This window comes from Poecile atricapillus, chromosome 2 (assembly GCF_030490865.1).
Source record: "Poecile atricapillus isolate bPoeAtr1 chromosome 2, bPoeAtr1.hap1, whole genome shotgun sequence".
Classification (NCBI taxonomy): domain Eukaryota; kingdom Metazoa; phylum Chordata; class Aves; order Passeriformes; family Paridae; genus Poecile; species Poecile atricapillus.
The window spans coordinates 87154239-87180995 of record NC_081250.1 but is presented as its reverse complement, the minus strand read 5'-3'; the positions used below and the strand labels follow the sequence as shown (position 1 = coordinate 87180995).

At 38.7% G+C, this 26757-nt stretch overlaps 1 protein-coding gene across 5 annotated transcripts in view; it reads right to left on the bottom strand.

Annotated features, from left to right (window-relative positions):
• The window catches only part of FHOD3 (formin homology 2 domain containing 3), a 377669-nt gene that overhangs the window by 119816 nt on the left and 231096 nt on the right, over positions 1-26757 (bottom strand). For all 5 annotated transcript variants that reach the window (XM_058831361.1, XM_058831363.1, XM_058831362.1 and 2 more), the window contains exon 7: positions 3986-4097. In XM_058831361.1, coding sequence (XP_058687344.1) covers positions 3986-4097 — 112 coding nt within the window. The remainder of the gene's footprint in view (positions 1-3985; positions 4098-26757) is intronic.

The window sequence follows — 26757 nt, the reverse complement described above, 5'->3', positions numbered from 1 at the left end:
CATCCAAATGATTTTTCTGGAAGCAGATGGGGATGTTTCCATAAGGTTATGACTTTTATGCAGGACTTGTGGCGAAATCGATGGGATTGATGAAAAAGGCTCAGTGAAGCGAAACAGCAGAGATTGAGTTTTGTGTGTTCTCCTGCCTTCTAATGGGTAAAATGAGAATTGCCTCACTGCCCTTTAGAGCCTTGTCACTAGGAAGAACTCTTTATCACATGTATTCTGACAGGGAGGCTGTAGCCTCAGCTCCGATGTTACTTGTAGATTACAAGTAACCATGCATGGTGTATAGACAAGGAATGATGCAACAATCGAGCTGCTATTAAATTAATATAGTCTATTTTCTGAATAGCATTGCCCATTGTCCCAGTCTTTTTTCAGTTTGCTCTTTAAATGTTTTTACATATTTATTTTAATGCTTTTGTTCATGTCATTCACAAAACTTTGACACCACAACTACAAAACATCTGCACAGTTTGTATAAAGCATGAAATATCTTGCACAAGGGCAGAATTCTGCATGAGAACTGCCACCAGCAGCTACAGGCTGGAAAGGCAGTGATACTTTTGGAAGTGTACTTTTGGCTATTTATATATGAACTTACATCTTTCCATTATACCTGCAGTACATGCGTTAATTTTGTGGAATATAACTATGAATGAAATTGCAGGAAAAGCAGAGAGCTGATAATGAGGGCCATTTGGCTTTAATCTCCATCCTAAAATATGACTGTGATAAAGAAGCCCTAGACAGCAGAGTGCAATGCCAGGTCCACTTCCTGGAGCCTTTGTGGTTTGGTATGCTTAAACTGAAAAGAGACCAAATTCCTCTGGAGTTCTGAAACAAGAAAGCGTGGGAGAAGGGAGGAGCTAAATGGAAGTGCAAGTAGAAGCTAATTCCTACATGATGAGGGCCATGCAGTTATTCATTTATGGTCTGCTTGTACCTCAGAATAAAGCTAGCACTTTTATGGATCTCTGTATTTCAGTTTGCATATGGATGTATTCACACATAGAAACCACAGATGGGATCGCTTTGAAACCAGACTGAGTTAATATGGGGTTCTATAAGTTAATCATGTGTGGTACACATGTTGAAGAATTATGTCATATCTCATCACCTTGTATGTACATGAAACATTGAACTTTTATCAAAGCAGTGCTGAACTTAATTACATACCTGCAAGATTTATGACAACAGTTCAAGAAAAGGCATATTGCTTTTTTCTTTTTTTCTGTTTTGTTTCACCAGTCATTAAAGGTGGGTACTTCTCATTTATAAGCCACTAATTTAAAATTATAAATTAAAACACAGCACATCCACATCTAAAAGTGAAGGGCTTTGACACCGTCTTCCACAGCATTCTTTTGGAGAAACTGGCTGCTCATGGCTTGGGTGGATGTACTGCTCACTGGTAGAAAACTGACTGGATGATTGGCCTAGAGAGCAGGAGTTCCCAGAGTTCAGTTCAGCTGGCAGATGATCACTTTTAGGGTTCCCCAAGGCTCAGTGTTGGGGCCACTCCTGTTTAATATTATTATCAATGACCTGGATGGGGGGACTGAGGGCACCCTCAGTCAGTTTGCAGGTGACACCAAGTTAGATGGGAGAGTATCTGCTGAAGGCAACAAATTTCTATAGAGGGATCTGGACAGGGAGCATCAATGGGATGAGGCCAATTGTATGAAGATCAGCAGGGTCCTAGTACTTGGGTCACAGCTGCTCCATGCAGCACTGGGGGCAGAGCAGCTGGAAAGCAGCCTGTCAGAAAAGGACCTCAGAGTGCTGGTCAGCAGTGGCTGAACATGAGCCAGCATGCGCCCAGGTGACCAAGAAGGCCAATGACATCCTGGCCTGTATCAGGAATAGTGTGGCCAGCAGCACCAGGGAAGTTACTGTCTCTGTACTTGGCACTGGTGAAGCCTCACCTTGAATCCTGTGTTTGGTTTTGGGCCCCTCACTGCAAGAAGGACATTGAGGTGCTGGAGTGTGTCCAGAGAAAGGCAACAAAGCCAGTAAAGGGTCTGGAGCACAAGCCTTAAGAGGAATGGCTGAAGGACCTGCGGTTGTTTTAGCCTGGAAAAAAGGAGTCTCAGGGGAACATTACCTCTCTACAACTCCTGAAAGGAGACGGTAGCCAGGTGGGGGTTGTCCTCTTTTCCCAGTTAACAAGCGACAGGATGAGAGGAAATTTCCACAAGTTGCATCAAGGGAGGTTTAGATTAGATATTAGGAAGAATTTTTTTTCACCAAAAGGGTTGTCAGGCTTTGGAACAGGCTGCCCAGAGAAGTGTTGTAGTCACTGTCTCCAGAGGTATTTAAAAGACATGCAGATGTAGCAGTAAGGGACATGGTGTCGTGGTGAACTTGGCAATCCTGTGTTAACGGTTTGACTCAATGGTCTTAAAAGTCTTTTCCAACCAAAATGATTCTGTGACTCTATTATGTTGGTGATCTAAAAAGAGAACTAAATATCAAACCAGAAAAATAATCTCTTAAGGAGCTAAGTACAACTCCTTAATGAAAATAATTTAAAAAAAATAGGAAGAAGGAAAATCTGGGTATTTGGGCTAAGTATTTGCAAGAGTTCATGAAATAATCTACCAAAGCACAGGTATGATAATTCCTGAAAAGCCTCTCATTATATTCTTAACATACACTCATCTAATTACGTGCATTAGTTTTTTCAAGTCTTGTGTTATTACTTAAGTTGTTTTATTACTTTGGGGCATGTAGATGATTGCCTAAGACTGTTCTACAGATAGAGAAGGGAATACTTTGCTTAGGGTCCTCCTTTCTCCTACTTCTTTAATGAGTTTATTAGCATGCTAGTAGCTAAAGGGCAGTTTGAACTTATTGAGAATACCAGCGAGTTCAGAAAGATGATGAAATACTAAGAATGACTGAAAAAATGAATCACAGTGCTCACACATCAATATTGTAATTATATTTATTTATATAATTATATATTATTGCATTGTAAGATTTACTTGTTTTAATTCAAAACAGAAAGCCAATCTGCAGAATTCAGTCTTTTGAATTGCCTCTGCCTGCTTCCCTGCTATTAAAGATAATTTGGTTTTTTTCTTTTCAACCCATTTTGATAACTGAAAACAAAATCTGGCTCATTTTTCTTATTTCTGGCACCACTTTCTCCCCAGCCCCCAACACTTTCTTGTTTCACTTTTACCATATCAAGTCTCTTAGACAAGTTCAGTATGGAGGCAGTTGCTCCACAGAGGGAACCTTACTTTCAACCTCCATGTTTGAGACCACAACAATGGATGTCCTAACCTCAAAAACTCTCCTGGAGGCAAAGGAATGTTTTGCATCAAGAGAAAATGCCCCAGGAGCTTAGTGATGGCTTTGTGGGAAGAACAAGAAAGAACCATTTTTGTTCTATTTATTTGTAAAAAATACAGTATACATATTCAAGTATTTTTCATGAGCCTGACGGGTAACAGATTTCATAGTATAATATCTGCTCAAGGGCTTTATTTTAATGTAAGAACAGATGGTTTTGCTTTTACTATAAAGCCTGTACTATTACTGACCTCGTCTTTCTCTTCAAAGGGATTACACTGATTAGATATCATTTTCTCTTCTAAATCAGACTGCTGCTTCCCAGAAGGAAGTGGAAAGACGGTTTTGCCCAAAGGAGTCTCTGAGGTCGGAAGATACGGAGGGGCTTTACTTAGCATGTGGGTGCAGGGAAAGGGCAAGGACTGGCACCCCAGGAGGCAATCAAGCTCCTCAGTTTTCACTCTTCACTTTCCCATTATAATTAATTCTTCAAACAACTTTAGATATTACAAATACTTAAAAAATGCTTTTAAGAAATGAAGGGTATGTTGGACAAAGCAGGCATCAATGACAGCAACTCTAGAACCACTGAAAGTGGTGATGAAATGCTACCTCGATTTCAGTGGTACTGGTAAGTTGCAACTCACCTCTCTTTTCATCCACAAGTAAGGCTACTCACCTCTCTTCTCATCCACAGTAGATACTGCCTGGATCAAAAGCGGTGCGTTGGATTCTGTGTACTCCACAAACACCAGCAGCAGCTTCAGTGCTGTCTTTACCACCAGGCGAAACTGGAAGAAAAAAGTGCAACTTGTCATTCTCCAAACCACAGCATTCCCAGATGTGTGAAATGACACTGGGCAAGAGGCAAGCCCAGCAGTCCACATCTGGTAGTAACTCATGAACAGAAGAGATTAAGCTGTGACAGCACTGAAAAAATGAAAGGTAGTCAGCTAAGAATTTCATTCACTGGACAGTGTTCTCCTAGGGAAGCCCCAGTAGACAATGAATCCAAATGAAAGCTTAATACTGCCACAAGTAACAAAAGGGTGAACATCCCACCTCTGCATATCCCCAGCACTGCTGCCCAAAGCCTGATGTACAGAAAGCCTACTGAGCTAACAAAGCATATATTTCTTTATTTCTCAACACATTTATTTCCTCTTTTTGCTCTGAGCCTTTAATCCTGTCAAAATGCTGTGTGATGGGATGATTTCCTCCTTATGTTTTCTTCTCTTCTTATAATGCTACTATTTAATCCCTAAATTATTAAATAGATTGAACTTCACTATTAAACACAACTTGGGAGTTTGGGTATTAAATACTTGGGTATTTAATCTCCAGCTATCCCACCCTGTCACAAAATGTGTGATTTACTGGAACTGAGCATTCTGCCTGGAAGTTTTCAAACTCAGGTTTTTGTATGTCCTTAGGACTGAGTATTCATCAAAGACTCAGCACTGGTAAAATGGATCTAACGGAAATCAATAGCCAAACTCTATCAATTTCACCACAGAGCTCCCATTACCAGAGAGGATCATTTGGCTAAAAGAGCTGACTAAAGATTTTTAGGGACAATCAAGTACGATTAATTGGCATGATCAGGTATACGAAAAACCAACTCTTTACTTGAGGGGAGGATTTTTTAATAGGCAGAGCTCTACATATTGAGAGTGCTTTTACTAGGGGAATTGACACTGATTCAAACTTGCTATACTCTCAATTTAAATATGGATTTTTAAAAAATGGATTATTACACCATTTCTGTCAATATTGGCTAATTCCCATTTCCACTTTTTTTTTTCAAGTCCTCTCAACCCAACTCTCCTAAAGAGCACAAAATCATTATTAGTAATTTCATAGATCTACACAGTCAGAAGACAGTGACAGGGATATACTAGAACTCACTTGAAAGTAATGAACTACAATGCAGCTTACTGCTATTAACACACAGTTCAGTGTCCACAGTGATCCCAACTATTTCCCTAGTTTCTTGGGGTTTACTCGCTCATGCAGAATTGAGCTTAATGCACACAGTGGCACTACTAGCAATGAAAAATATTCTGCTACTGAAGCTAGATGTTTTTCAGGCTTGATGTGTTGTCAAATTGTTGAATTTTAGGGCTGACAGCCTGGAAATCCCAGTGACAAACTTGACCAGGTTCCTTAATACCCTTGGTTAATTTGCAACTGTACTGCTGCAGTGATACTTCATAGATACATGGGGTAGTCAAATTAAAGAAAATTGGAACCTGATAACACAACAAATCGCTTCCCTGCAATTGCACTATACATCTGTGTATTTGCCTGTCAGGCCAATACCACAGTGCTGCTGGTCTCCAGTGACATTTCTCTTAGGAATAAATTTCAATTGTTCAACAAATGTAGTGGAGGAATTTCCAAAAACTCTCGACTTTTTTTGTAAAGTTACTTTGCAAATAGGAGTTATACCAGATTACTATAAACCATTCTAGCATTAACATACTTCCCAGATAACTATTTACATACTACCTTCTAACCTGATTAGTTTTTTTGTTTTTTTCCTTAGAAAGGAAAGCTTAGATACTACTTTTGATGGTGCTTAAGACCTCAAGTCTCGGCCATGTGGTGACAACAGGATGAATGTACACATAAGTGCTACATGGCAAAGTTCCCATATATCTCCATTTGACAGCAATCAGTGGGGGACACACCAGGCTTAAGTCTGTTTTTGCAAATCTCTCTTCCAGGAAGAAGAAAGAACCTTTGGCAGTACCTTTGCTCAGGTTGTTGCCTGCTGGCCATGGCAGCTGCTGCAATAAGGAGCTGGCCCCTCAGCACCTGCCATGCTGCAAATCCTGTGAAGCCTTAGGGCAGCCCACTGCAGTTGCACTAGACTGAGGCTTAGGCTGGCTGATTTCAGGTGCTGTCTGCAGGTATCAGCTCCCTGTGCTTAGCAAGCTAACAGATGGTTTTGTAAGGAATAAATGGCACTCAGAAACAGCCCCAGAGAAAAGAAGCAATTAGGAAAGCTATGTTTTGCTTGTCATTTACGTCCTAGGAGGACACTAAATTCAGTTCATCAATCTGCAAATTTTCAGAGCTTATCCAACTCCTCACAAAAGAGTCAATCAAGCCTGGAAGTGGAGGTGCTTTCCACTGAAGGTGCATACTATGGCTGCTTTCTTCTTGCTCCGGAACAAGCACCAGCTTTGAGAAAACCTGTGTTTAAAACAATGCTGTTTCCTGCTTAATAGAAAATGACATTTGGTACTCCTGTGGGCACTTTTAAGCCTGCATGCTGCTTTGGACAGTTTGGAAAATGACAAAAGCAAAACACTGCAGTCGTAGACTAAGCTGCACAATGTCTGTACTGAGGGCTTACCTAGCTACCCATGACCCACACAGTCTTTGTGCTCATCCTGCAATGTTTTTCCAAACTGCATTAACAGTGCTTCTTGACAGGAGCAGGCAATCACTGAGCAGCTGAACTGCCCCTAAGAAACTGAAGTCTTCAGCCAGCCAAAGCCCTTCTGAGACATATGATAGCCTGTCACATCCAGACACAAAAACCGTCCAGAGCCTGACATACTCACTCTAAAATCAGCTCCAGTTATCCACTGTGGCACCAAGCAGTCTCTGAAAGGTCTGTTCAGGGATACTTGGTGGCAGAACCCATGTGAAGCACAGGGAATTTTTTTAATGTGGCCTCCCATATGATGTCCTATCTGTTAAATGTTCACTTAAATGACCACCTGTGGGCCTGAAGTTCCCATTTGTGATTAACTATTTGACTGCCAAAGTGGGAGATCCTCAGCTTCCTATGTGAGCTCTAAATGTGTTTGCAGGACATATCTTTTCAATTAATTAGATAGTTAGATTGCAAATAAAATCACTAAATCTCAAAATTGGGACATTGCTTAAGAGGAAAAAACCAGCAGCAATTCACTGATTTTCTTGCCACCTTTTGTGAAATTATGGGGCCTTTTGCCTGTCGCTATCATTTATTTCACATGACTTACCCAGATGGCACAGCAATGGGAGCAATAGAAACAAGTCTCATACTTCATTCATGAGCAGGTGAATCACTAATAATCTGAATCCCTGTTAAAAAACTTCATGGAAGCTTTTAAAACTGCTTGTGGGATTTTTTTCTGGTACTCATCTACAAATGAAGAGGGGAACAACTGCTTTCTGAAGCTGCTTCAGTAGTCACAGTTTTGTTAAAATCCTGGACCAATCACACTTCAAACTCAACTAGGAAGGCAACAAAAGAGGTAGACATGCTAGCTCAAAGAAAGTCCTGTTATCATCACTTTGAAAACATTGGTTGTTCTAATTAAATCCAAATTTCCATCTTAAATATTGTTGCTTAGTTAAAAAATAAGGCCTATTGAGGCGATATGCATACTCACTGGCTTGGTAAAATAACTTTCTAACAGTTCTTAAATTAAATCAGGATTCTTGAATATCCAAACACTGAAGCATCAAAACCTCTATTAAGCTGGAAAAGAAAGTTCATGTTGTGTTTTTGTATCATGTGCAAGCCAATTTACAGAGAGGAAATGATGTTAGCATCTTCTGGCTAAAGATAAGAACAAGCCAGCAACGTAAAAGGAAGAAGAAAAATTATAAACCTTTTCCCACTGACTCGCTTTACCTTATACAGTGCAGTTTGGCAGTCCCTTTCCCTTTTATCTGTTTATATTTAGACAATTACAGACTCAGACAGGGATACCACACAACAGGCTGCAAAACTCATGTCTCATGGAAGGGCTTATCGCAGTTGTTAATCACTTGTCTGGAAAGGCTTTAACTTTTACAAGGAATGCTGTCACAAAGTTCTTTGACTTAAAGACCAAAGTAATATTTGTAGAGTTCAGATTGAAACACTGAGGATTCAATTATTTTTCCTTTTAAAAAGGAAGAAAGTAAAAAGGAAATTGAATAAAAATATTTTACTTGGGGAGATGTAGCTACTTTGGATTTACACTATTCAAATTTAAAGGAGAAATAGGCATTGAATTTTTACATAAAGATTTACTACAGCCAAATCCTCTGAAACCTAACCCAGGTGCAGACTTGGACTTACTGTAGGTCAGGTAGGTACTCATTCTCTTGCTAGGATACAGCCAGGCAGAGCTGCAGCTAAAGAAACACGCAGTGCAACCAGTGTTCAGCCTGCCGGTGGGAGGCGCACAGAGAAGCTGGAGACCTTCTTTCTTGTGGGGTGCAGAAATGCCCCCAACTTCAGATCTAGTGCTGCAGGAAAAGCCCCTTGGCAACCCACCAGCACCAGCAATGCAGCTCAGTTTCACGTTTTGCAAGGGGATAAAATCACCTTCTGTTCACAAAAGGAGGAAAGATCTTCCTGAAATGGGAGGTTTTATGTACATATTTAAATAAAATACATTACATATATATAAAGAATGTATCTATATAAATCCACTATTTATTATAATAAACAACAAATATATAAAATAAATATTATTACTATATGGTAATAATATATAATAGTATCATAATATATTGTTTTCTTTTATAATAATCAAGAAAGAGGAAATATAAATACTGAGCTTGAGAGAATCTCAGAATAATAATATAAGTTGGAATGGCCCTAATATGATTTTCCTTATCTTAGGTGAAAATATCCACTTCCCTTCCTCATATAGCATGTGCTCTACCCCATCTCACCACCATGGTAAGCTCCACTGGACTTGCTCCAGTAGATAAATATCTATCTCATACTGAGGAGCGCAACACTGGACTCCTGAACTCGTGATGCAGTCTTATCAGCTCTGAACAGGGAGAGGCACTTCCTCCAGCTCGGTGTCTACACTCCCACCAGTCCAGTCTGAGATGTGTTTAACCTTCATTCACACAAGGGCACACTATTAACTTGTGTTCCAGTTCATAGTCTCTTATTCAGAATAAGTAGACAGAATAAAATGGTATAATGCTGAAGGAAACACCTGTAAACTTCCCAGATTTTAAGAGAAGAGGTAATGGCTTTAAACTGAAAGAGAGCAGACTTATATGTTAGGAAGAAATTTTTCACTGTGAGGGTGGTGAGGCACTGAAACAGATTGCCCAGAGAGGTTGTGGATGCCTCATTCCTGGAAGTTTTCAGGGCCAGATTTGACGGAGATTTGAACAAACTCGTCTAGTGCAATTAAACCCAGTGGCAAAGGGGCTGGAACTAAATGATCATTCAGGTTCCTTCCAACCTAAACCATTCTATCGTGTGATTCTATGACATACCACTATTCTTTATTTAACAATTAATTTTCTGAAATCTCCAGAACAATGTAATTTCAGTATTTCACACACTGTCCAGCTGCATTTATGGGAAAGGATGTCTCCACTGCATCCAGCATCTTAGTGAATCTTTCCCAAAACTGCAGTGCAGAAAGCCAGCCAAGAGCTCCAGCACTGAGCGCACAAGCAGGAAGAGTCACCTCTGATGTGATGACTGGAGATCAGCTCTCTCAGAAGCATGCAGAGCTGGCTAAGCACTGGAAAGAACCTTAACACCTACAGCAAGAGCTTTGGAAATGTGCTGCACAGAGTGCTCACATAGCCCAGACAAAAGGTAACCCAGACATACCCAGGCTTGGGTAGTCAAACAAGCAAGGGGAAAGGCATAAGGGGGTAAAACATTTCAAACTCCCAAATAAAGGATTTGCAAGTGCCTTACAAAATATAGAAACAACCCAAATTCTTTCTCGTCTCTCTCTTCTCCAAAACTGACATTTGAGGTCAGTTACTTCATTCCTAAAACAGGTGACAAGTCTATTTTGTAATTCAGTTCCTTTTTATTCATAGCTCCTGAAGGCAGGAATTCTCACAAGAATGAGATCTTTCTGTGTCACCTAAGCCAAGAACTTCTAATCAGCCTTATTTTCCATCAGAACTTTAAAGCAGCATCTTTTGAAGATGGAAATTTTAGAAATTCAAATTACCTATGTAATACCAAACAAAACTTTGTAAATGAGTGTAAGCTTTCTTTACTAGAGAGAATAAAGAGTTCATATGTGCTAGGGCCCTAAAAGCTGTTTGATGGACAACAATGAATACATGCCAATTCCTCCATTCTCTTTTTAGAGATGCAGCATCTGCCCAAGTCATAGGGTGTGCATGGCACAGGGAGGATCACAAAGCTGGGAGGCAACAGTTAAATACAGTACGCACAAAGTATGTGAGTAAAACCCATTCTAGGTCCTGAATATTGTGAACACCTAGGCATTTTATATCATTTGGGATGTAACTATTAAACAATCTATGCTTCTGTGGGCTGGTGTACCAACAGAACAAATAAGAATGCATGCGATGCCATATCTATATTTAAAGCAATGAGATTTTGGTAAGTTTTATATTAAAACAACGCCAGATTGCATTTTAATATTCAGCCATTTTTCTCAAATCTTCAAAGAGGGATGCTTAAATAAGGTAAATTAACTGTTGTTAAGGGCTTTGCAAGCTCAGGACTGAAGCTGTGAGATGAGTTAGATTGAGATGAAAACCTCTATAAGCTTAGATGCAAGATGCTCCAAAATCATCACTTAAACAACGGTCTTTTAACTCTGAATGTTCCTTTAAGTTTTTTCCTCCACAGAATGTATAATGCTAAGAATGGCAGAGAAACACATGTGTTTAGTATTCTGAAAGTGAAGTTTCTCAGAACTTTGCAGATGTACTAGGTAATGATTACATGTTCTGTGCACTGTTACATATCTGGTGTGTATCTGTCATTTATCTGTGGTGAGATTTCTGATATGAAGAGAAACAAGGTCATTAAAAAGAAATTCATCTGGTCTACCAGCAAAAAACAGGGATAAGCAAATAGTGATTAGTGAATGGTCAACAGGAAATAAAAAGGCTCATGCCTGGAAATTACAATTTACACCATCCATCATGGTCTAGAAGAAGGGGGAAATACAAAATAAAAATCTGTAAATGGAAGTAGAGCAACTCATACAACAAATCAAAGCATACTGCAGGTCAAAGTGGTTCTCAGATGAATACACGCAGCTCCAATGGAAGCTTTGAAAGAATATGTTTGGGGTAGAAATCAGCCCTGTGTTAAGTCATTTCTAATGAGCTACTGATGCAGCTGCGTTTCTTCTGCAGCAAGTGCCACATGAGACAGACATTGTTTGAATAAACCTAAGGCTGCAGTGCTTGGAAAAAGACACAAGGGTTTTTTTGAGCATTCCCCTCTCCTCCTTTTGGAGTATCAATGACAATCTTGAACAGGTAGGGAAGTGATTTTCTGCTCCCATGAAGTAGTCTGAAATTACTTTGTTTTTGTTATGTTTTACGACAGGATGAATGAAAGACCATCCACAGGACAACACACAAAGTGAGACCAATCTTGTTCTTATTTTCGCCCACTACAACCAGACCAATCCCCCCAGTGTCTCCCACAAGAACTGTTCATTGTGCAAAAATTACCTGTAATTACTGAACTAGAAAGGAGGACAGGGTAAGACCTGGGGATTATAGGACATAAAAGGAATAAACTTCCTTACTTTCAGGTGACTCCTGAGCTGGTATCCTTGCACCTTTGTCAGAAGCCCAAGCACATGCCTATTAGTTGCGACACAGTTTTAAATGCCTTTCTATTTGGCTCTTTCAGATATTGCTGAAACAAAAGTGTTTGGTTTCAATTAAAGTTTTAGTTTTTTCCATTGCAAAACACAAACCAAAAATATTTCACTGGAAATTTGCCATCAGGCTGTGTCCAGACCAGGAATTATGCTTTGCTTGTAAAGATTTAATTTTCTTTCTCTCTTCAAACAGTGCAGTTTCATAGTATCATCTGTTGATTCTTTTATTAACCACTCCCAAACACTGGTATCTTTTAGGACTCCAGGAAACACTATCAGTACCTCTAGAACAGTCTTCTCTGTCTGGATAAAGACTGTGATTGAGTTATCTTAAATAAGGTATAAAACACTTAGCTTGAGAGAAACCACAGTAATATGAGAACTAATTTCTGGTTAAACTCATACTTGTGTGTAATGTGCTATCAAACATGATAAGGAACAGACTTCTTTATTCTCTTTTTGTCTTCTACAAATATGTACTTTATGTGCAGCCCTAGTTTTCTACCATTTGCCTGTTATGGATCATTGACTAATATTGTCTAGTAAAGTCTGCTCCTTTCATTAGATAGCAAAATCTTAGTTGGGTTCCTACTAAACTAGCTTTATGCAAAACCACCAACAACAATATTTTCTGATATGTATAATGTCATTCTAATACAACTTAGCATCTGGAAACACACTTCCTGATTAGGCCGTTTTCTGGTAGCTCCTGCAAATCCATGACCCTAAAGCCTCTAAGTCACAGCTAAACATGATGGGTCTTTAGGAATTAGTCATATGCCTATAAAATAAAATGAGAGTTTCTGATCAGCAGAATAAATGAAAAATAACCTTCTTTGTTCTGAACACTACTCTGATGATCTGCTCAGCAATGAATGCAAGAGTGAGATTTCATGTTTTGGTGACAGTAAGGTAAGTAGATAATAAGCAATGAGATTTGAAGTCATGTAGCATCAGAATTCTGTATTAGAAATGAGTTTGCAAACTAAAATGGGTCATAAGAATGGGGTTTTGTGTGCCTACATAAGGGAAATATGATTAATATGATTAAGACCATTTGGCATGTCTTTCTTTTCTTTTTTTTCTTTCTTTTTTCTTTTATGACTGAGGAGTTACATTCTAAGCTTTCCCACCAGTCCCCTAAATTGATGTATGATGTTAGCCTTGAACTACACTGTCCTCAACAGATGGTCATTGGGCTGAACCTCTGGCAACCGGAAAAGTTTGAGAGATTGGCAGTTTCAGCAACTTCTTTTCCTTGGGCAGGGCCAAGTTGATATTTCCTTAGCTGTGTTATAAAAAATGGGAGAGGAAAAGATTTTGTATAAACTTAATTGCAGCTAGGACTTTATCTTCACTCCCTGCTCTGAAATCCCTTTCATATCACACTCTTTTAGCTTTTGTTATACTGCTGAATGACATCTTTGATTGTGAAAACATCTAATTATATACAAAGTCACCTTACTCAAGACAAAAAGCAATTAATTTTAAAGAGAGAATGGATTCAATAAGATATTACTAAGGTATCTCATGCAAAGCATTTAAGGATCTGAAAGTCATCTACAATTAATCAATTGTCAATTGTAGGGCAACGATTCTGTGATGCATGCTGTGATCAATCACATTTTATGTAGAAAAAAGCTGAAGTACTGTACATTTAAAAGGCAAACTGAAGATGTAACATTGCATATTTCTTTTTTTAAGCCCCCAAGTAAATATTTGACTATGTTTCCAGAAATATTTTAAATTCCAAATGAAGTCTTTAGATTTAAGATCAAATTACTACTGTATCATTTTCTTGAGCGATTAGAAATTATGTAGAAGGAAGTTCCAAATCAATTTTCCACAAAAAACTACTTTCTTCCAAGACTCACTCCCAGACATAGGCAGACCTCTGATTTATATAACTGGTGACCAGAAATTTCCTCGTGACAGCAGCAGAGTGCTTCACAAGCTCGAGACCTGCAGTATGTTTGATATGGGAACTGTGTACAAAGCAGCATATCAAAACTTTAATGTCTTCAGGATGTTCATTTTCCTCCTGGACAATGCACAGAGTGGCTCAAGTGGAGCTCAGAGGTCACCCTGTTCCTGACTGTGAAAGTCATCACCAATAAAATGAATTAATTATGGCCAAAGCCAGAGGAAAACAGAGAAATAACAAAATTATTAGAGTACCTTCTCTTGGAGCCTCTTAACAAAACTGAATCCACTGAAACACAAGACAGCCATAAGGAGCACAGAATTTTCACCCTTGCTTCCTTAGGCAGCTATGCTGTCCCTCCCACTGCCTACTTCTGGACTCTTTTCCATACTTTTGGACTTTTTTTGTAACTATGGGATCTATCTGCCCACTGCACTGTCATACTTGACAGTAATGGAGCTGTGTTCCTACTCAAGTTGAAAAAGGCATTACAAAAGACCCCAAGTCAGCAATCTCATATGAGAAAAGGAAATTTCCAGTCATTTTGGAAGGGACACAGCTAGAAAACTAGTCCTCAGTCCTCAGCCTTCCACCAGCCATGCTGCAGGCTGCCATTTGCATGAAAGAACAGGCATGGGACACACAGCAGGACTGAGCCACCAAGAGCATGTGGGATGGTGAGGAAAAAGCAGGGAAGAAGGAAAACAAAGATAACAAATTGCTTCATTAATTCTACTGCTAATGAAATGACTAGCTGGAGTTAGTGGCCTTGGCAATGTCCTGTTTAAATAATATCAAGGTTGAGTTCAAGGACCCTAGGGGAAAAAACTATTTGAGTTTGCAAGTACAGTGGAAAACTACTCTATTACTATTCTGTGGCTTTCTGCACGTGAAATTTGTTCTTTCAACAGTTTCATTAAAATGTACTCATATTAAATACCCAAACTATGCCTGTGTTTAAATAACTCCACCTGAAAACAACTGTAAGTTTAATGATATGGTTAACAGACCTTTCCTGACACTGAACAGTCTTAGAGATGACATTTCAACAGCAAAAACACAAAATCATAACAACCCATGAATAAAGTGTTTGGAAATGGCTAAAGATTGTATGTGAATAAAGACTCGAAATTATAAAATATTACCTATTGCAACATCTTTCTTCATTTTTAACAGGTTATTTCTTTTAAGCATCCTAAAAAGCAAAATGCTACCAGTTTGAACTACTGAAATGATAAAACTGTTGAAATAACAAATATCACACATCAAACTATGGGACAAACTCACCACAAACTCTTCTTGAAATAATATTGCATAATATTGAATAATATGAAGTAGTAAAGTAAAACTAGAGAAAGGATATATATATACACACATATATATTGCTTACTACTATAATGATAAAAGTACTATTATTTCACTGTATAGACTGAAGATTTTTCTCTATTCTTAAACTTCTGAGTATTATCAGGCACAAAAAGTAATTCAGAAGCAGAGGTTTGACTGCAAAACCAGACACACTTATTTACATTTGCACCACTTGCCAAATAAAGTTAATAAATAAAGATACTTTATGGGGGACATGTGAACATAACAGAAGTGGTCTTATTTCTCCAACAATCATCTGTTAATCTGTCCCAAATCCGGAAGAGGTTGCTGTCCTCAAATCCAGTTCTCATCATCAGTCTAGTCCAGATGCTTTTTGTGTAAATCCCAAGAACTTCATAATGAAAACAAAAATGTAACAGACCAGACACATTTCCAGCTTCTGGTGTGGTGGGTTTCTGCAGTGAGTGGCAGAATATTTCATGGAGCCATTTAGAAACCTGATTTATGGCAACACAAGTCACTGCATATCAGCTAAAGCACTGCTTAATTGCACAGCCCTAGCAGTGCCACATTATTCTAACTCCCTCCTTTGTCAGAAGAGGACACAGATGGGGATATTCTCAACTTTGGTTTCCATGAATGCTAGAAAGTATGTAACTTCTGCATACAGCTGGACAACTGGAAGAATATATTATATAATTGTAGGCTTCTCTCAACAGTGCTCTTATTATTACTTACTTATTATTACAGTGATAACTATTTTTTAAGAGTTACAAAGCTCAGTGTTCAGTGAGATAATGTAATTCCTCTATCTCAAACTACCTCCTTCCTCTGACTTTTATCAACCAAACTCATCACATCCACCCCAAATTTTACAGCAAATCAAACAAACATACAAACTGAAAATATTTACACAGCTGGTTTTGAATCACAGAAAGGTGAAAGAGCTAGAAAAAGACTCCTCAGACTCCTGCTTGGGTAAGAGAAATGGAATTGTTTCCATATAGCACTCTTGGTGATGTGGCAAAGGCTTCCCAATAGAGGCTTAACTCATATCAAAATCATGTTCACTTGTGTTCCCAAGATCTGCAGATTAGATGAAATTAACTTCAGCTTCACTAACCTCCATGTCCAGATCCCTGCAGTTTGACTAAGAGCAAATTCCTTTGTTACAATTAATAAAAATGATCTGGCTTTTACAGTTTTTCTCAAAGTATAAAGCAAACATATGTGGGTACCACTATGAAAAAGTGGTACAGAAAAAGCAGAAAAAGGAGGAGGAAGTTTGGGTGACTCACTTAAGTGCTGAGGTTGGAAGGGATCTCTCTGGAGGTCATCTTGTCCAAATCTCTGCAAAGCCACCTACACTTAGTTGTCAAGGACAGTGTCAAATTCATTAAATATGGCTTAAAATTATCAGATATAAAAAAGAAAAAAAAATTTAAAAATGGTGATTCTTAAACATATATTTTAAACTATCCTTTATTATTCAGAGCAGTTGTGACTTATTTTCAGCTTCTCTCTCACATACCCTTACCAGCCCCCAAACACACATATACTGAAAGGGACAAAAAGTCCATAACACCTATTTTCATTAAATCACAGAGATTACCTAATTTCATTATAACAAAGTTTCATGTATGTAAAGATTCAAATGCCCATACATATGCCCAAAATGTAGTTCTCAGTTCACATATCATGTGAAGACAAGACCTTTTATGCAATGAGATCCAAGTAGTTCTCTGAACACCAGCTGTGGTCTGGGATTACAGTAAAAATCTGTGATAATGTATATTAAATGAATTACATTTTCTCAAGCACGTAAGAGAATACTGAGTGGTTTGCTGAGAAACCTCCAGTGTCTCACAGGTTTTGTGTCTCAGGTCCTCAGCAGCACCACAGTAACAGCAATGCTCACTCTTAAGCTGACAGCAGACAGAAAGGGATAGAAACATGTTTTCTGTACAGCAGAATGGGAACATGGCTATGCAAAGTATTCAAGGCTCAGAAACTCACGTTCAGAACTGACAGGTCCAGCAGGGCTTCTGAACTAACCCGCCTGCATGTGTAGTCTCCCTGCAGCCTACTTTTCTGGGAATCTGGATGTGCAGCTCAAAGACAAGACTGGACTAGGTTCCTAGCTCCCAAGCAAAGTTACAAGGGCCTCAGTAGTGCAACAGAGCATCCTCTGAAATTACCTGAGATGTGACCACAAGCATAAAAACACCGAACAGCAATGCAATAAGAACTGAAGTCAAGTATGGGCCTGTATATTCCCAAGAAGCTGTAGCTACCAAGCTGTAGGTAGGCTTGCAGCAGCAGTGACCATGACAAGGGATCAGATTCCAGAGTTCATGTTTCTCTTCATCTGACCCTTACTGCACTGTTCTGGTCCTAGAGACTAAACACATTTGACCAAGCCACTGCACAGTGAGATGTGCCTTAATCTGTGGCATTGTTTCACACATATTTCAGAATGAAGCATATTTCAGATGCTGTATTTAAGAATTATTCAGCATCTGGGACTTGAACAGTTTTTAGCTAAGTAATTGCCAGAGTCTTTCAAAGAGCTGAACCCACAGAAGCATGAGTTCACAATCAGCAGTGATTTGCCTTGCATCATAGATCAATTTTGAGCTGTTGTTTCAGTTTTCTGGAAGCAGTACAGACAGAAAGAGGGATAGAGATGGGGTGGGGGAGAATCCAACCAAAAAAACCCCAACCCTTTTTTTTTCCTGAACTAACCACAACAGATTACTTCCACTTTCTTCTGAACTCAAGAGTAATTTCAGACAAAATCAGTAAATACAGTGATGCCCTAGTGAGGGGCATCAGTTCACAAAAGCAGTAAAATAAACTGCTCCAGAACATGATCCTGTGTATCCAAGAAAGCTCAACTGAAATGCATTGCGGTAGCTGTGTAATGCCTGATGGGAATAGCTCCTATAGATTTAGCCAAAAGCGAATGTAATTGATATTTGACCCTTTCAGTGCAGCAGAGTACAAGTTTTGAGGAGGTGACTTTATTAAGAGTACTAAAATCACACATCTTACATTTGGTGTAATTTTGCTTGCTTTTAGAAAACAAGTCTTTTCATGGTAGGCTTTCACATGGAGCAACCATGTGAATGGCATGAAAGATATTACCACAATAACCATGAAAACACTGGGAAAAAAATCTGTGTTTTTCTGGTGGTGTTTCTACTCTCTCCCCCAAGCTACTATATAAGCACATTTCCTTTTATAAGAGCAAAATGTCTCACAATATTTGAAATAATTATTTTAAGTTTCCACATAGGGATTTAGTTGTACAGTTCGCGAGTATTCTTCTTCTTCATCATCATCATCATAATAATAATAACAACAACAACAAAGTTTTGCCAATACTACAGAGCAAATTAAGAGTCTTGATAGACAGTCACCTGCTTTAAACAGGAAAATAAGATCTCAGAACCTGGAAAGGACTGGATTTCAGTCTTGCTGACAGAGATCTCTCTGTACTGCCTCTGAGTAGTACAGCAGATAAGCCTAAATGAATAACGCCAAAATAAAAATCTCTGCAAGCTGAAAGTCCTACTCCTCTTCCCTAATTACTGAGTCATGTTTTTTTTTTAATCCATATATCCACAGCACAATTCATAGGAGAATCAGTGATTCTCTAGGTCAGCATAACCAACTACAACTCATGCTCTGAAATCATGTCTTTAATTGCAGCCCTGACTTTTCCCTTCAATCTCCTAGACATCTTCCCACAAGTGGGTATTGCCAGAGCCTTTCATTCCTGCCTGTTTAGGATGGCAGGGTGAACACTAAATGATTGTGCTATGGAGTTGAACAAAATTAACCAAATAACAAAACAGAGGCAATAGGCTGCTACAGAATCACAAATAAATACTTCACATTGCAGCTCAAAATAAAGCTCTGTGTTTTGGGCCCCCTAGAAAATAAAACATATAAAACAACTGCTTTTAAAATCAGAGACATCTAGCAACTGCAGCTTAACTATTTTATAACACATCTTTCCCAGCCATGGGAGTGGGATGAGGATGTGCTTGCTGGCCTGTTCAGAATCTGTGCTCTGGCAGTATTCCTCAGCAGGCAGCTGGGTAATTCCTCCCTAGCACCTCAGACTGATTGCAGATAAAAACATAAAATTCCATGATAATGAAATACCATTATAAGTAATACCATCACTCTGATTAAGCTAGGTGTGTTCGAAATACATGGAGTTAAAGAGAAAATCTCCAGATGACAAAAAATACCCCAAAACTGAAGATGCATTTCATTAGACATGCAGAGAGATTAATTAGCTGTATGAACCCACAAATATCCAAAACAAAAGGATACCAGGTGCCCGAGGGAAGGACAGCACAACTCAGTTTATATCATTCACCTGTGTTAGGTATGATGGAATAGGTGTTTTAAAGCACACAGGCCTGCTCAACATTGTACTCTCGTAGGAGCTTTTTGCTCCAGTCCTGTCCTCACACTGTTTATTCCTATCCATCAGTGCCTGCTAGGTGGTGCTGTGGGATGGCTTTTCTAAGGCAGAAAAGGCAAGCTGTTTTTTTCATTCCTCTCACTGATATTTTTTTCCTTCTACATGAGAACAGCTGCAGTGTTTTCTGTACCTTGGCTGTACAGGATGTGTCCTGTCAGGTCTCTTGTAAAGCACGCAGTGGTCACTGCTGAGGATGCTGCTTCTCCAGAGCAGTCAGAGAAAATGAGTGTATCAGCTTTCATCTGCGTAAGTCCATGCAGAAAAGCTGGAACCTCAGATGGAGGCAGGAAGTATCAATACCTAGTCTAAAATTTTCAAAATTTTAATTTCCCTTTGGCTCTAAAGATATAGGATATTTAAACTATTTTCACTGGCAAAGAAGGATTTAAAATTAAATCAGATGCATGCATAATCAAAAGCATGGTTTCAAAGAAAAGGGAAAGACTAAAACTTCCTGGAGATTTAATGAGTGAAATGTCTCTCTTTTTCTTTCTCAGACTGCAACTTCTATGATGAAAGGCAACCTACTGCAAAAATTTTGGAAGACAACCCTTTGAAAAGGGTAGTAATGAGAAGGATGCTGGTTTAGACTTAATTTTTTTTCTGTAACTAACCAATAACTCAAATGGTAGGATGCTATCAGTGCTATAACATCCACAGTATCATAAATAGTGCAGATTGGGATTGTGCTAGTCAGACATGTAGGTAAGGTAAGTCTGATCCATCTGTTGCACATAACTTCATGGCAGTTTAGCCAAAGATGACGAATAATCCTAACCCACCCTTCTGAGCAGGAGGGAAATAAAACAAAACAACCTCCAAGATGAGTAACTGTAGTACTACATCATATGATGACATGAGGAAAATCTTGTGCTCAGTTTTCAGTTCCTGTCCCATGGCCCAATGCCTTGGGACAGCCTCAGAGCCCTTGCTGTTGCTTTACAAGAGACACCCTAGAAAATGACAATGAATCTTTAATACAGCCTTCAATTTCTGTGTAGTGAAAATGACAATGTATCTTTAATACAGCCTTCAATTTCTGTGTAGTGAATCAACATATTTTGTCTGATGCTCTGCTATGAATGATCTTCCACTGCCAGCGGCTGAACTTGGGCAATCACATTGCATCCCTTAATCAGAAGGGAATGACAAGGAAACAAGAAGGAAAAATTTTGCAGGCCAGTTGAAGTATATCATGATTCTAAGGAAGTTTGCCTCAAACCTCTATTTCATCCACAGCTATTACAGACATCCATCTGAGCAATGGAGATCTGGAAGCAAACCTACTTTTAGGTGGTCTGTCATGTCTTTCCCCATGCAGCCATGCACAGTCCTTACTGCAAAAGGCTCTGCAGTTCCTGTGTGCCTGGAAGAGTGGCCCAAGAAACATCAAACATGAGAAGAGTGTGTATTTGTGTAAGCTAGACTGCAGGTGAGAAAGGGGGAAAAAAAAAAAAAAAATTACCTTAACAGAAAGCACTGCAAACCACAGAGTGGCAGTGACACAGAGGAGCAAAAATTATAAAGTGGAATTCTATCTTCTCTATTTAATAAATATAGTAAAACATTTTACTAAATTTAATACATATGATATATATTATATATTTAATATATTTTTATTATATTTAGTACCTTCAGGAAAACACAGTCCCCAGGGATGAACGGTTTTGAGGCAACTCCATGCACTAATAGTTGTGGGAGCCTCTTGTCCCACTTTTCTCTTTCTTTCCTACAAGAAAGCCTGTGTCATATGCAAAGCTTAATTAGAGAAGCAGAAGCTTTCAAACGAAGTTAGAGAAGTGTTACATTTCTCTCCAAAATCATAACAAAAGGATGCTTAGACAACCACACTGACATTTAAAGTGCAGTGGAGAAAAATGGCTTCTGAGGGATTGCTTTAATTTTATTACTGAGCTAAAGAAGGAAGCATTTACACGCTGTTGGAAATCAGAAAGACAAAGCATACATTTCCTACAGTTGTGTGTGTTCTTATAAGAAGAGGAAACTCAAAAATAAAAGGGTCCAATCTACAAAAATTCCATGCTGGCTGAGGTATTAACAGTATTTTTTATATTGAACATCACATTCTTGTTTTTTATTAATGTGGTCTGCAAAAAGGGGAGATAGCGGAGAGATAGAGGGGGGCAAACCAGGAAGCATCTGAACTCCTTGTTCAATTGCTGTGATCAAAGAGGGTCAGAATATGGGGGAGAGAGTACACAGCATGCTCAGATGAGGTTCATTTCAGTGTATAATGGGAGCCAGCTAGAAAACCTGCTGGTATGCTGGAAATTATTCTGAAAAGTCTTTATATGGTATAAAATATAAACTTAGAGGACTTTGGATAAAAAAAAAAAGAAGAAATAAAAACTATCAAAGAACCTTCCTTTTGATCTTGATCTTATGAAAAACAATTGGGATCCACACATCTCACCAGACCTCTTCCTAAGGACAAATCCCGTAACTGAGGAGACCAAGATAAAATCTGTAAGGTAACCATGAGTCCTGGGCAATAACCTGGTGAGGGACCCGAGCTGGTTGCCACTCAGAGGTTCTTTGGGGTGCACTAACATGCTGAATATAGAGCCATCATGTTTGTTTTGATAGTTTCCATTTTTGATACAGAGTATTTTTTTCTGTTATCCAAGTATATTCAGCTACTAGTCATTGCTTTAAAGAACAACTATATCTAAATAAAAAAAAAAAGACAAACATTTTTGAGTGATGCCAAAAGAACAGATATGGTAACGATTAGTATCAGGTTCAACTTTCACCTGCGTATCTGTCTTCACATATAATCTGTCCTTCTACTCCCTTATGTTCTTCCTCCAGGGCTCTAAAATCCAAATACCAATTTTCCAGATGAGGGACCAAGGCAAAAAGGGATTTAAGAACTGGTTCAAGAATGTGCCTGGAAGCTGCATTCAGCCTGGGTCTCCCAGTGCAGAAACTCTCTCCCTAGCTGGGCCATTCTTCCAGACTAAGCATCAAGCCAAACACTGCTATATTAACTGCCATGTTGGCTGAAATGTCTCGGATCTGGTTTACATGACACTGCAAAAAATGTTGGATACCACCTTCTTTCCTGCAGGCAGAATTCCACTCCTGCACTATATATATGGGAACGAGTACAGATACTGATTTAAGAAGAAAATTAGGATGAATTTAAGAGGAAAAATAAAGGCAATGAAGTATATACTAATTCAGTTTCAGTGAAAAAAGAGAACATTCAGGAAAATAACCGAGAGAGAAGATTCAGCAGCACAAATCTTCAGAAGAAGATGAGTCCTATATGCCTCATAGCAATGGCTGCAGAGTACACAGGAGATTCAAGCCATACATTCAGAGGCACAAACATTTGAAGAGACTTTGTATGGAATTTCTGCTACTTCCATGCAAACTCTCCTTGCATTTCTTCAAAAACCTGTAAAAAGAATCCACACCAATTGTGCAGTTCTCGAAAATCTTTAATAATAATTTAATAATCATGAAAATAGAAGTGAGAGGAAGAAGTAACTTGGTAACAAAGTTACTACAAACAGTTTGAGACATTATGTGATTAACAAAAACATCCTACCCACATCCTATGAATTAACTCAACTCTGCTCGTCACAGAATAAATACCGTTGTGTATTGAGATCAATACGTAAACTGAGCCCAAAGCTCTGTTAAAATAAGGATGGAATACCTACATTCTTCAAATCTGATGGAATAAGTAAAAATTAACCATAATGCCTTTTCTTTTACAGTCATAAAATCCCAGAATGTTAACACCTACTCAAAAATGCAAAAGATTGGCCACCTCCTTTCTCCTATAGAAGTGCAGGAGCCTTCTCAGCACCAGCACTGCAACCCTCCATCCCCATATTCTGCCTTCTACTGGCAGAATAACCAAAAGCTCTGCTTGAAATTCAAGACACTTAATTAAGTCTCAGGAGATCTGAATGCCAGGTTTGTTTCTTATACTGGTCTCAGCACACAGCTCAGATGAGGTACTGGTACTTTGTTGAAACATATCCATTCACTATAGTGCATTTTCACAGAACCACAGAATAGTCTGAATTGGAAGGGGCCCACCAGGATCATGAAGTCTATTGCTTAAATGAACGTCCCATTCAAAGATGGAACCCACAACCTTGGTGCTATTAGAACTGTGCTGTAACCAACTGAGCCCATCTCAGGGCATTTTCTTATGTTTCATAGTGATCTGTCTCCTGTACCACACATGCCACTGACATGGTCCTGTGAAGGCAAGAAAGAATGACTGAGCACAGAGGGTATTTGCCAGCATTACAGGATGTTTCGCAAATTATTATTTTAGCTAATAAATAGATTAAGAAAACTGTATCACTTCACCTTCACTAAAGGTCTGAGCTAACAAATGTCAGTTGGGTTGATTTCAATGACTGTGCACCAGAAGAGGTTTCCCTTCTCCTCCAGCTAAACTTTCTAATAGCCCACATGCCTTCTGCCAAGCACCTCAGTCACTGTCAAAAAAGATACATCACTATAGCACCTAAGAGCACCCAGACCAGAAAACGGGCAACCCTGGAAACTAAAGCATTATGCAGCAGAGCCCACAAAACAGTGTTCCCAGAAAAGGTGCAGACACAACTGCTTGTTTTAATTTTAAAACATTCCTAAAATGCAGCTTGTTCAACTACTGGGTTATGACTTGATATTTCTACCCTGCAAAATGGTAACACAGCTGTCCCAAAATGTTTGGCATAATGACCACAATGTGCTTTATACTGGCCAAGTTGATTTCTGCATTTAGATATGCATAACAATCTCACATGTATACTACACCATAAGTCTGGACTACAACTAGAGTCTTTATCATTAGAACAACTCTTTTATATTTCTTCATTCTGTTTCACCTGACGACTTATTTCCTACTTTTTTTTTAGTCAGGCAATTGATTTTATTGTCAAAGACATTTCCCACTGGCATCCTCAAGCATGCTGGAAAAAGTAGTCTCCATTTTCTTTAGTCTCAGTCCTCAATACAGACAAGCTTTTCAACTCCATCTGCTCTTTTCACAGCAATGCTGGACATAATGCTTGTCAGAAAACACTAGGAGCTAATAGCAGGTATAGATATTAATTAGTATCTATTAACTATCTATATTAATCTATTATAGAATTAATATAGATATTAATAGCTAGGGCCTGAAGCACAGCACATTGCTCACAAATGTGAACGATAACAGGTCCATGACACTGAACTACTGTAGTGAGTGAGATCAAGGCAATTCTAAAAGCTAGCACTGACTTTAGAGTTGTTTTTCAGTTTTTAACCCACCTAATTCTCGTACAACTCTTGCTTTTTTCTCTGTTCTTGCCTTTCCTTCACAACAAGAAATTTGTATATCTGCATAGATGTATTTTCTGGGAATATTTGGACATATTTCACTCATCTCTAACCCAATACTTTCTTAAACAGTTTTGAACAGATGAAGTGAAAAGTTGGGTCTGAACATTTGCCACATTGTTGGCAGTTAATCATTACATTTTCTCATTTCCCACTTCAAACGAGTTGAAATCAGATCTCTGATGTCTTGTGAGGGAGCTGTGTGCTTTCTAATATCTCCTTAATCTACAAGAGCTCATTTTGAACACAGAAAAATGTGTATTCATCCCTTCAAAATACTCATAACTGAATGCAACAGATGGAGCTACAGGAACAGCTAGTGCTGCAGGACTCTACTTTTATGTTTGATGGAAGGACTTTGAAACCAATCTACAAATATGTTTGGTGAAGAGCAGCAGCACTCACTGCAGTCTGTCTGCTGAGCTGGAGACCAAAGCAAGTGCTTAACACAGTCTGTGCTGGCTAGTGTATCCTATTCCAAGTTTATTGCAACATCCTGATCCTTACCTTCAAAGCACTAATTAAACACAATTGAAAATAAACTCAGTTCATGCAACAGTGCTGATCCAGTTTCTGAGTGAAAGAGGAAGAAAGATCTCTAGTGGCCTGTGTGAGCATAGACTCAAGACCTTGAGAGGTAGGAAACAGGAAAGTTCCTGTAAAGCCAGGATTTCATTTCTCCCTCCCATTGCCATTTTCATAACAACAGTTCAGTGGCCAAATGCACAGCAGATTAACTGCAAGAGCATCTAAGCTGCTAAACTGAGATGAATGTTCCGAGTTTAAGTGAACTCAAAGCAGTTGTACCTGTTCATCACAGCCCAAGATCTCGAGTGCAGGGCAGCCCATGGGTGAGACTGCAATAGTTTCAGGCTTTGAGAGGAGATCTGAGTTTTTCTCTGAACCCTTCCAGGAAACAAAGGAGCCAGAAAGCCTTTGACTGATACCCAACTAACATTTCTACCTGGTCTAGGCCTGAAAACAGAACAAAACTAGAGCCTTGTCAGAGTTGTGGCTGGAGGTAAGAGAGCAATGATTCAATCTAAATAGCCTATGCTCAAGTTGTATAGGGCATCTAATTTGTCAGAAGCTGCAGGAAGGTTTATTAACCATCAGTGCAGCAGATTGGAAAGAAAACATGTAAAATCGATCACATCAGGTCCCCAAGCTGCATGACTTTTCCTGGATTCTTAATTCTCTTAGTTATCCAGTTCCTAGATCACCTTCCAAACATATTGAAAATAAAGCGTAGGACAGTCTCCTGCTCACAAAAATCAGACATATGAATAGACCATCTATATAAACAATTATTTTTCAAAAATATATGGGTAGAAGATTGAATGAGATACAAATACTTTATATTTCCAAAATTCTCAACAATAGGATATACTATCTAGGTTGGCAGTGATTTCATTTAACATGCTTTGGGGTTTGGTACTACTAATACTATTTTGATTTTATTCATATATATTAAGCCATTTAGAATTGTAACCTTCTTCATTACTACAAACTAATTTTTGATATTTATTTAGAGACCCACTTTAAAATCCAGTTGCGTAAGACTGGTGAGAAATTTCTTGAGGAAAAGATCAAGTTATGGTATTCTCAACTTTGCTTTTGTCTTCAGTGTAGCACAGGCATAAATAACTTGTGAAATGGAGACTAGTCAGGCTTTTTGACTGAGTATTTACCTTAAATGATTCATTCATAAAAAAAAGAAAAAAAAGGTTTTTTGC